Source organism: Stegodyphus dumicola, chromosome 5 (genome assembly GCF_044657685.1).
Source record: "Stegodyphus dumicola isolate Sdum_Otavi_A_Nest chromosome 5, ASM4465768v1".
Lineage (NCBI taxonomy): Eukaryota > Metazoa > Arthropoda > Arachnida > Araneae > Eresidae > Stegodyphus > Stegodyphus dumicola.
The window spans coordinates 215,726,359-215,738,596 of NC_140772.1; the positions used below are offsets into that span (position 1 = coordinate 215,726,359).

Below are 12,238 nucleotides of genomic sequence, written 5' to 3' on the forward strand. Positions count from 1 at the left end.
ACATTTTAATGAATGCTGTCAAACGTATTAATAAGACAAATTTAACATTTGTATACCTGTTAAAATACCAAATGAAAAATAATCAATATAAAATGGATTACTTCTTAATGTAATTTAAATCATGAATTAAAATTCAAAATACATGCAAGATCTACTGAAGACTTTTTTTTCACCTTAGCATAAAATAAAGACAATTTGTATTTTAAATATTTTATTGTATAAATACTCAATATTATTTTATACAATTCAGCATAAATAAACGTTTATGTACAAAAACTTTGCATCACACATTGCAAAATATAACAAATATAACATTTATCTGAAAACAATTCACTGATCCAAAACAAATTTAGAATGAGATTCAAGAACACTTATTACAGCAAACTTCAATGGCTTAAAACCTGCAATGTATCTCATATATACATATTTTTGATAATGATAAATAGAATCATGATTTTTTATTAAAATAGCTTTAATTTATATTATTAAGCTTATTGAACATGATTAAAAACAAAATAAATGGGATGCTTTTTAAAGCATATGTAACACAAGCAATAATTTAATGCAAAATTTAGATTTTAAAACATACAGTAGGAATGGTACATCAATGATACAAATTAACACATCTTTGCTTCAAATAGTTTGGTTTTATTCCAAATAACATATAAAAATAAAGTTAAATGTTTAAGAACTTATTTAAAACATCTTTTCATCATAAGGTAAATATTCATTTGAACTCAATAACAGATAACATAAGATCAAAATTTAAGTATGTGGAAATTTGATAGCCTATAGTAATGAGAGAGGGGGGGATTTCATGACACACTTAACCATCATCAATGGCGTAACAGCTCACAGTGCACTGGGCCTTCTTTACAGCATTCTTCCAATATATTCTTCTCTTAGTGAGGATTATAAAAATTGTCTAGTCTCAAAATATAATGTGTTAATAGGCAGCATAATTATATTAATTATTATTATATTAATTATTTGCAAAGACTACATAACTGCCAAATTTTATTAAGTTTCATTAAAATCACTACAAGAGATTTGTTCAATACAACCATTGCTCAGTTATCAAACACTTTTGCAGTTCCAGATTTTTCAAGGAAATGCATTTTACATTTACTAAAATATAAATCTACATTTGTTTCCTCCTTTAATTAAAAAGAAATAAACTAAAGTAACTTCACTGATGAGACAAGTCTGATTCATTACATGCTCTATTGAGAGAAGGAAACAAACTCATGACTTACTACTTAAAAAATTATTTGTTGAAGTAAGTCAAAATGGTGATTTTAACAGTAAATTCTGATTTAAATAGTCTACTTCGAAAGAACATAATAATGGATGAAATAATTCATTAAAACAATAAAATGGTGTACACGCTTGCAGTTCATATTACATTATAAATAATGAACTTAAAAAAACGGACATGTCATTTCTTATGCCTTTTAATAATTTCAGATTTAAAAATATATAAATATTCTTTTTCATTTTCTCCAAATATGACATAATCTGTTGAAACTTTTTAAACAACATTTGAACTTTTTTTTCATTGTAAATTTTATTCTAATAATTTAAGAAAAGAAATTCAGATTTTATAGACCTGTTGTATATTTTATTTTTCAGAAAACAGATTAGGAGAATTATTAATTACGTGTAGAAAATACAAAGTGTTTCATAATCTATCAAATACTTATTTAGCAAAAATGACACAGTGATATATTAGATATGGCAAGTAAATAAAATTATTTTATTATATTATTTATTATTCAGAATAGTATTTCTATTATTACTAACTTAAAAAATTATTTATTTAAGCAGATTTTACAGATTTTTCTATAGATAATGAACTACTGTAATTACTACTATATGAATTAGCATAAAGCTAATGCTTCATTTTATATTTTCTTCTCATAACCTTCAAGCATAAAATTACATTCATGAACTGAGAAATGGTTGTTAATGAAAATTTCATATTCTGACATATCCTGATGAAAAATATAATTAACAATTTGATATGAAACTTTAAAAAAAATGCAAATGTCACACAATTAAGCAGAGATATTACTTGCCACACCTTGTACTTGCAAATTTGCAAGCAATGGGAGAAGCATCTACTTCTCTATGATACTTATTTGAACAAATTAGGTGTATTCCGATGAGGAATACATAATATCATAAATGATCCTAACTTGACAAATCAGATTCAAAATTATCAAACACAAAATCTAGACGGTAAAACATCCATAAAAGAAGTTTATATTAGTTACTTACAAATTTCCTTTATGTATGCTTTATTTTGCTTGCAAATGTAAATGACACATTTAATATTTAATGAAATAAACATTGCCAAAAAAACAAACTGAAATTGTTCAAACATGAAAGCAAGTAGCAGACGATGACAGTGAAACTTAAATAACAGAATTTAAAGCTTAAAGTTATCAGTTTTTGAAGACAAGCCAGTTGATAGAATTTGGAAGAAAGATTTTTTTTTTTTTTTTTTTTTAAATTGCTGCAGTAATAATGTAGAACTTTGGAATGTGAAGAGCCTGGAATGAAAATTCCTAATCTATCCCCTTCCCCTTACACAAGAAAAAAAAAAAATAAATAAATAAATGCTAATTAACATCTGGAACTTGAAATTTAATATACATGAAATTTAGGATATAAAAGAATACATAAAAATTTTAAACTCTGCATATTAGTAATATCACTTTCAACTACCTCAATTGAATTGTAATTGAATCCCTAAAAAAATAAATATGTTATTCAATACAGTAATTTCAAAAAATAATCAATCATACACAATAGTTAATTGATAGTTGAATTTCACTACTAATAAGGAACTACTAATAAGACAGAATATTCAAAATAAATGACAATACTATTTTAACAAAAACATAATATAATTATTGTGTAATTGGATATTATTGCAGATAATTTGCCACTCACAAATAAATAATGAAATAGTCACCCATAATTCAAATCTCAAACCCTTTAGTTTTGTTAAAATATTGCATAATTTTTTAAATACTTATATTAAAAAAGATTTGATCACAAATACTTAAGAGAATTTTTCATTTCCTTTATTTAAAAATGCAATAACTTATTACCAAATTCAAAAACAGGAAACAAATATATATGTTACTTAAACTAATAAATTTCTATTGTGTAAGTAATATAAATATCAGTTCACTAATTCATTAGATCAAAAAATTCAAATGTCAGTGCTCACCGTATTTCAACAAAAGAACATATATATAAACAGCATTTCAACAATTGTAACAAAAATAGAAACATTAAATATATTACAAATCAACATATAGCTATGAGCTTCTTAATTTCATCAATGAAAAAAAAAGTCACTGTTGAAAATAATTAATAAATGATGGAGCAAATTATGATAAAAGATGTTATACAAGTATTAAAAAGTCACGCAACTAAAAATGAATTAATTGATTAAATGTACTTCATATAATGTTCTTCACAAAAACTTAGCCCTGAAACATTGCTGTACTAGATCCTATTAATCTCATTTATAATACAATCTGTTTTAAGTTTCATTTGAATAAAATTTACAAAGATAATAAATTTTCAACACCACAGTTTAATGATCATGTACAAACAAAATTAACACAGCATGAGGGAATCCTTAGTTCATTCACTATGGTCCACTGCATTAAAAATGTCAGGCATTGTTACATTACATATCACAGGAAAGTACATGTCTAAACAATTTGAACAAGTAAAAAGTTTTTTTCTTTTATAAATTATGTAGTAAAAGTAACAAAAATTTAAATGCTTACATATGATGAAGTTTTAGCGAACAGAATAACAATGCATGCTTCATATAAAAACAAAATAATTGAAAATTTTTCTTCATAAACTCGTGCAGTAAGTGATAAAATCAATTAAATTTCTTCAAAAGCCAAAACTTATTAATACCATCTGGATATATATGCAAGCATCAAAATATTTTTTAAATTTTTTAAATGCTCAAAGAGCCCACCTTTGCAAAAATATAAATCTTACCATAAATTTTTAGGACAAGCTCTCCATTATATCCAGTTATGTATAATAATAATAAAATTTGTAGCAAACTGAAAAAATGAGTCTTTTCAATCATGGGTGCAAAAAACAACTGATAACAAATGTACACCAACTTAAAAAAAAAAAAAAAAAAAAAAAAAAAAAAAAGGACATTTCCAAATTGCCCATTTTGATGGGCCAGTTCATAAAATTCAACTTGTGTTTTCCATGCCTCAAAAGTGCAATTTAGGATATATATTAGATTTATATTATATACAGCATTGATCTAGCATAGGTATTTCAACATACAATTGTACTTTTCCTGAAATGATGTACTGACTTTTTTTCCATATTTTAATCCTGTCTCAGATTATGCCATACAACAGAGTTTCATAAAAATAACCCAAGTAATTTTTAAAAAATTTGGCCTAAAAACTTTAGATCCTCAATCTTAATTCAATTTTGCACATATTTATTAATCTCTCTTTTTTTTTTAATTAAACTTACTTGATTCCTTCTTTCCGAATTCAAAATTTACATTCAATCCACATAACACAGCACTTTTTTATGTTTTTTTAATTTTTATAGATTTTTTCAAAAAACATTTTTAATTAAAACTAAAAAAATTTTTTCCCGTGCCTTAACGAAGATGTATTTCTAGGTATACCTCCTGAGGTTTTTATAACAAATCACTCAAGATATAAGTGAATTTATACGCTGGCACATTTTGACAAATTTGGCATATTCATTATAAGCAATAATAATGACAAATGTGGTTTGTGAACTTTGTTACAATCTTAAATGCATTGCAACAGTTATTTTAAAATTTAAATTTACAAATAAACTTTTACTGAGGATTATTCATAGGGATTTTCTTTATTTTCCTTTATATTAATAATATCCAATAAATATTAATTAATAATACATGAAAAGCTATTTTTTTAATTTATAAAGAATATTAATAAAAAGGTTAGAGACCTTTTTTCCTCCTTTCCTCTTTTGCTATTTTTACCTTCCCTGTTTTATCATCTGGTGTTTTATTTAACTTCATTTTCTGTACAACTAAATTTACTTTGCTAATTTCAAAATTGTATATCATACAAGCATTCAATACTTCTGAGTAGGTCAAATAATATGCCAAAACTATAAATAAAACATGCTGTTTCTACTACAGAAATATTTAACAGTGGCAAATTTTACTAGAATATAAGAAATCTGCATTTAAAAATCACGCACAAATTTGGAGAATATCTGCCTAAGGGAAGAAATGCATCATGGAGGACTTTTGTAAGGAAAAGTGGCTTGCATTAATGTTGCACATGGGAAAAATTGCAAAAACTGTGCAACCAGTTCATCTGCCTGAGCTGGTTTCCAGGACTAACAACCACCAGCTTTTAACCACTCGGCCACTAGTGGAATTACTTAAATTAAACGCCAACCAGAATGCAAATTAGCTTTATGTGTATTTAATATGAATGTTTTGAATCTGGTTTAGAGACCTTCTCACAGTCATTTTTGCTGTTAGTATTTTTAAGCCAGTTGTGTTAAAAAATTGTATTCCGGCTTTAGTATTTTTATCTAGCTGATGCTTTAAACATAGGTATAAGCCATAGCCAATTAGAGAAGATAAATTTGCATATGCTTGGATGTGTCTACAGCTTTCCTCCTCTGTTTTCCATTCAAGTTTCACACATTCACTCTGACTGGTTGACTCTTATACCAAATCAGCATAAAGTTGGAAACTTCAAACTTTATGCCAAAGCCAATAAACTAGTTTTTGTGATGAAGCAAGGTTTGGTTACCTAGCAATGAAGCTCAGCTTAAACCAATTATGACATTTATACCTCCATCTGAATAGAGCCTAAGATACTACACTGACAAAAATTATACATTAAATAGTCTAAGAAACAACTCTTAGACTATTTAATGTACAGTCTTAGAATACTTATGAATAAAATGTTTGAATTTAATTGTCTGCTCTGTTAATTCAATATATTCACAAGTTATGGAAATTTCATCTGTAGCACTAGTTGTGGATTTATGTTCAAACTACAAGTAAAATAAGATTACTTAAACCTTCTTCTGTATTTTGTCAGTTGTTCAAGGTAAATATAATATATAGCAAGGTAAATATATAGCAATAATTCGCTGTCTAGTAGGGGCCATAGGATTTTTAATTCTAGTTTTCAGTTATAATTACAGATTCTAATTTACTATTTGATTTGCAAATATTTAAAGTATTATTATATTCTCAAGCACAAACAGCAGTTTTGTTAGTTTTAAAACTATTAAATCACAGTACAAATGAAAAATAAGTTAGATTTGCTATTATGATATCAGAGCTAAAGATAGGAGAAGATTGAAAAAAAGCATTACACATTACATAAAATAAGCTTCCTCATATATTTTACTAGCCCATATTTAAAGCATAGGCTAGCAACAATGCTGAAGATGGAATATAATTTTTAAACAGAGCAAGTTAGAAATACTAACAGCAAGACCTGATTGCCAGAAGCTCTCTCAACTACAGATTTAAAAACCCTCAGTTTAAATACACACCTAGCTAGTAATGTTGCAGAAAACAACTGTTTCAAAAGTTAGTGTGGTATATAAGGAATATATATATATATATATATATATATATATATATATATAAGAGGAGGAGGATTGCGGATGTATCAGCAAAATGCTGCCAAAAAAATATTAAGGCATTAAGGTTTTCTTGAAGCAATAAGAAATTACGAAGAAAAATTTAAGACAGAAAGTAAACAAAATGTTTAATTATTTTTTATTTATTTACATAAAATTCGGTCTTTTTTTGTTATGCTACTTGATTTTTGTGATTAAAAAAATGAAAAATTTGAACTTATTCAGAAATAATATTTTAATAAACTAAATGTAGGATAATAAAATTGTGTAAAGCAAGGCATAGTATAAAATCATGGAAAATTGTTTAAATAATACAACTTTCTCACTCATATATCTTTCCTGAATAACCCACTGAAATACATATTAACCGTGATTTACAGCAGTTTCTTTTTTTAAATGCACATTGTAGTTTTCAAAGGTATTGTGATGAATATGGGGTGATAAAGTATTCTTTCAAATAAAAAAAGGTTTAAATAAATAAAACATTTTTATGAATAAACATGTTTAGAGTACGCAACACAAATAAATGAATGAAAATTTGTAAAATAAATATTTGAAGAACTATAACTATGCAACTCAAATAATTAACATGAAATTCTAAAAAAAAAAAAATAATAAAATAAAAAAAAAATAAAAAATAAAAATAAACAGTGAGTAAAATATATAATAAAGTAAAAATAAATATAACACAAGAAAGAAAAAATCTTTTGTTTTGGAGGGGGGAGGAGCTCATGCAGAACGGAAATAGCTAAACATAAAATGGAAAGTTTGACAAATGAATTATTCTTCGCACAAAGTAAAAAAACTTAACTAAATTATTGATTAAACTTAACACCAAATTTTACAAAATTTGGTTTTTAGGCATAATTTGAGTCATAGAATCAAAATATTAAAATAAAAATTGGCATATCATTTCAGGAAAAGTCAAATTTTGTGTCAAAATGCATGTTAGAACAATACTATACAAAATTCAAATACATATATATATATAATTTAAGAAAGGAGAACAAACTAATATATATATATATATATATATATATCTAAAGTCATGGTTTCAAGACATGAAAAACGCAAACTGAATTTCATTAATCAACCAAGTAGAAATGAAGATATAGAACTATCTTCTTCTTTTTTGACTGAGTGTTAATATCCAGATTTTTCCTTGAGGAAGCATGGAAGCAATGGATGCATTTAATTCAAAGAGATGGTGAAAAAATTTCATAATCTATTTTACTAGAAGGTCATGATGAAGGAGGTGGAGGAGGTTCAGCATCTGGTTTTGCTATTTGGTATGTAATGAGATACTCTGGATATGCCTAAAAATATTAATTAATTATGATATAATAAAAAAGTAATAGCCAATCATGAAAACACTTAACACAAAAAAATTAAAAAAAAAAAAAAGGGGGGGGGGGACACATTATCCTTTTGAGTAATATTAACTGCTCTGTTTGTAAAAGGAAAAAAATAATAATAATTCTATTGCATAACATTGTTGTCAGATATTAAAATTTTAATTGTTTAACTAGTCAAGAAATAGCAATATATTTAAATAAAAACTGCAACTGAAAATATATTCAAGAGAACAGATATGTCTACAAATAAAAAATTGTTACTCTCCCTTATGCATACTAAGAATCAAAACGGAAATGTTCAGCTAACACTATAATATTAGCTACATGAAGTAAGTTCAACAATACATAATATTTTTTTCCTATAGCATAACAAAAAAAAAAAAATGATGTTGATGATGAAATGGCTTAAAGTCATATTTTTCACTTGAATTACTATAACTTAAATTTGAAGTTCAAAATTTTATTGCTGTACTACAAATAACACATTTTCTTGACTTATTATTTCTACATTTCTTATCACCAGGTTGCAATAATACGATTAATTACAGAATTAGAGAACAAATGTTGCCTAAACATGTTTAAAACTTGTATTTTTGTTATCATTTCCTACAGCTAGATATGAAATATAACAATTAACAAATTATAATTTTATTACATTTAAATATAGATAAACTAAAATGCAACAGTTTCAAATGGAAATGTTTCAGAAATAATTCCTGATTAGCTAGTTGCTGATTAATGCCATACACAACTTGTGGTTAATCTAGGTTAACAACATATGAGTAGCTCAAAAATTAAAAAAAAAAAAAAAAAAAAAAAAATTAAAAAGGAATGAGAATAACCAAAAACCCAAAAATACTATCAAAAATCAAAACAACACACTTTAATGTATCATTTAACAATATCTATGTATTTCAGATTTTGTATATTTAAACTGCATATTTTTGTGTGAATAAAAATAGCTCCCAAATACCCAACCATCATTTGCTCACACTTTTGTTCGCCATGCACTTTTATTTTCCTTTTTGAATTTTTCATACATAGTTTAGCTATATTTCGATGGTTTGTGATAGTAATTTTTCCACTGTTTAGCAATATGCATAACTTTTTTTTTTTTAAAATGGTTCAGTTAAATCACCCTTAGATAATGAGTTCCTGTAAATATATTCAACACTTAACTTTAGAGCATTATTTATTCTAATTTTCCAACAGCCTTGCTGTTGTCTTGCCATGTATTTCATGGAAGAATAGTTGTTAGAGCCTCAAGGAGGTAGGACTTCTTCTTACACCCCAATTTTGAAGGAGAGCACTGCAGGGGGAGGTCCGAGGGTATCCAATGCCTCTCCCCTACTGCCAAACCACATGAGAGGACTTTCAGCTCACCATATATTTAGAGTGCCCCCTGGTTGCAAAGACACAATACATTTACAAACAGCCATGCCTTCTACAGCCCTTCGGTACCACAGTAGGCTTTCCTAACCACTATACCCTCTGGGTGGCTCCAATAGCCTTGATGCACATTATAAAAACCACTACTTACAATTCATTTTCCAGATAAAACTATTGCAAATTACAGTGTACGCATATTTGTTTTAGTATACTGCATTTATTTATCTTGGATACTGGATTTGCATATTGGATTTTAGAATGATTTCAGGACTATTTAATTAATGTTTAAAATATAAAGAATACTTTTTAGGTAGTCGATCTGACAGCCTTTTTTCTGGACTATAAGTCAGCATCTTGATTTCCATGAGAGAGTGGCTTTTCTCAGGGTATTGACATCCATTCCTCTTCCATTACTTTTCAAAGTCCATAAATCATAGCGGCTTTATCTTGAAAGAGCTATTTTCAAGAGACCAAAGGCACAGCAGTCCATAGGTGAAATCTCACGGAACTTCGTAGAAATATGTAGAAAAGGTATATATGCAATACTTGTATCAGTCTTCACGTTTTCAAGAAATGCAGTGGTGCTTTCCAAAGTACGATTTTGTTGCTTCGTATTGATAAAGGTCCACTCTTTGAAGGATAAAGAAATGGAATTTCTTCTGTAAATATGTTAAACGTTTTCCTGATAGCATGTTGAGTTGTTTATAACATTTTTTCTTCCCACTCTTCTTAATTTTAATTCGCACTGTAACAAAATTCTTCCAACAAATATAAGTCCCTTACTAAAACTTTCTTTGCATTGACAAAAGGAGGTCCGAACATTTTTGCTTCTTCGTTTTTGATAATAGCTAGCCTTTTTTTGATGCAGTCATTTTAGTAATCAAAGGTCATCAAGGGTCGCAATGTATTTCTATTTATCTCCTGCTAAGTAGTTTTTATACAGGATTCTACAAATTGTCCTACATTGCCCACATGCCTCTGCAAAAGCTGGAAAATATTTGTTTTTTAAGTTGTAAATCTTGACTTGTTTAATTATTTTATTTATTGTTATTATAGAGGTATTTAAAAACTTTACAATAAATTTCTGCTTCATCAGAGTTTCTCTTGTTACCAACATATTCATAACTCTTGTATTTGGTGTCTTCTTTCTGCACAGAAGTAATTTCTGATAATTTTTTCCCTTCTGATTAATAATGCCATTTACTTTGCACATGGAAATTTTAATACCATGCATTTTGTGTCTTTGAATTATGGAATAGAAATATTTATCTTCAGCACAAAAACAGATCCTTCAATCTACAATTTATCTACATGCAATATTTTAAAAGAAGAATAAATTTAAACATAGTAGACAATATTTCGCATTTTGAAATAATCTATTGCCAGAAATTTTTATTCCAAAATATTTTCTTTTTCTTTTTGAATTCTTGATCAAAATCATTCTTAAATGTATAAACACCTTCTGTATATACCAACTGATATTACATCAATAAAGATGTGCAAAAATTTGACTAAGATTTGATTTTTTCTGTGATACATAGTTAATTAATTAGATACACTTCCTTTTTAGATTGGAATTGAAAACTTGAAATCATTTAGTTCAATAAATTAATATATATTTCATAATAATTTATAATAATTCCATATATAATTCATAATAATTTATAATAATTCATTATATAATTCACAATAATTCATAATAAGAAAACTTTCCATATACAATCTCCAAGGAACACAAATTCAATTTAAAACCATGAATGAAAAAACAAATTAGTCAGAATTTAAATTTTCAATCTCCTGTTGAAAAAAAAAAAAAAAAATGTGCTAAGAAAAATCTTTAATCGTTTATCTTTTGAATTTATATTCAACTAATTGCCTTTGTACTATTTTAGTAACAACCTACTCTCTATGTATTATCTCCAAGAAGAATTCCAAGTTTCTTACCAATTTAGGCTAAACTTTCTTAAATAGAAAACTTTACGACAACAATTTTACTTCCATCACTTAATACTTGAATTTCCAACCATTTGGTATAAAAATTTTTAAGGCAAGTCTGTTAATTTTAACTTAAATAATCAAACTAATTTACTAGTTTGATCTTCAAGTTTTTTTATTAACTACTTATTTTAAACTTTTATTTTAAGATTGTATCATTTTAGATCTTCTTATGATTTTGAATCAACTTTTAATATTCTAATACATTTACTTCTATTTTTGAATTTGAAAATGAGAGGTACAGAATATGTCTTCTAAAGTAAGTATCTTGTTCAGATTAATTGTGTTCTTATTTAGAACTTTAATTTTAAGATTATTTGCTATTTTACAAGATTCTATTGGCTTAAATGGACTTATGTCTGTATTTGGATTGAGTATTAATTGTGACTCATGGTTTGAATCTAGCAAATAATTGGATGCTTACTTGGAAGTAAGATGAAACACTCTATTAATTTAGTTGTTAATTGATGGTAGATTGGTTTATCCCCTTGATAAGTCAATTAATCTGCGATCAATGACAATAGCTACTTGTTTAATACTTAAAAAAATTTACTTTTGCTGTTGATATTTTTGCAATTAAAGATTTATCTTAGCAGATTTTTTTAAAAAACAACAAGAGATTGAAATTTAAAATACTAATTTAAATTCTGACTTTTTTCCCCCCTATTCATGGTTTAAATTGAATTTGTGTTCCTTGGAGATGGTATATGGAAAGTTTTCTTATTATAAATTATAAGTTTATTACTTTGCAACTTTAGCGCAAGTCATAGACAGCTTTATAAGAAAACAAGAGGTTAAAAACCTAGCTAGGACTG

At 26.5% G+C, this 12,238-nt stretch overlaps 1 protein-coding gene across 1 annotated transcript in view; it reads right to left on the reverse strand.

Annotated features, from left to right (window-relative positions):
* Positions 1-194: 194 nt before the first annotated feature.
* The window catches only part of Tnks (tankyrase), an 88,701-nt gene continuing 76,657 nt past the window's right edge, over positions 195-12,238 (reverse strand). The window contains exon 28 of the mRNA XM_035372492.2: positions 195-8,000. Within this exon, the coding sequence (XP_035228383.1) occupies positions 7,926-8,000 (75 nt within the window). The 3' untranslated portion in view covers positions 195-7,925. The remainder of the gene's footprint in view (positions 8,001-12,238) is intronic.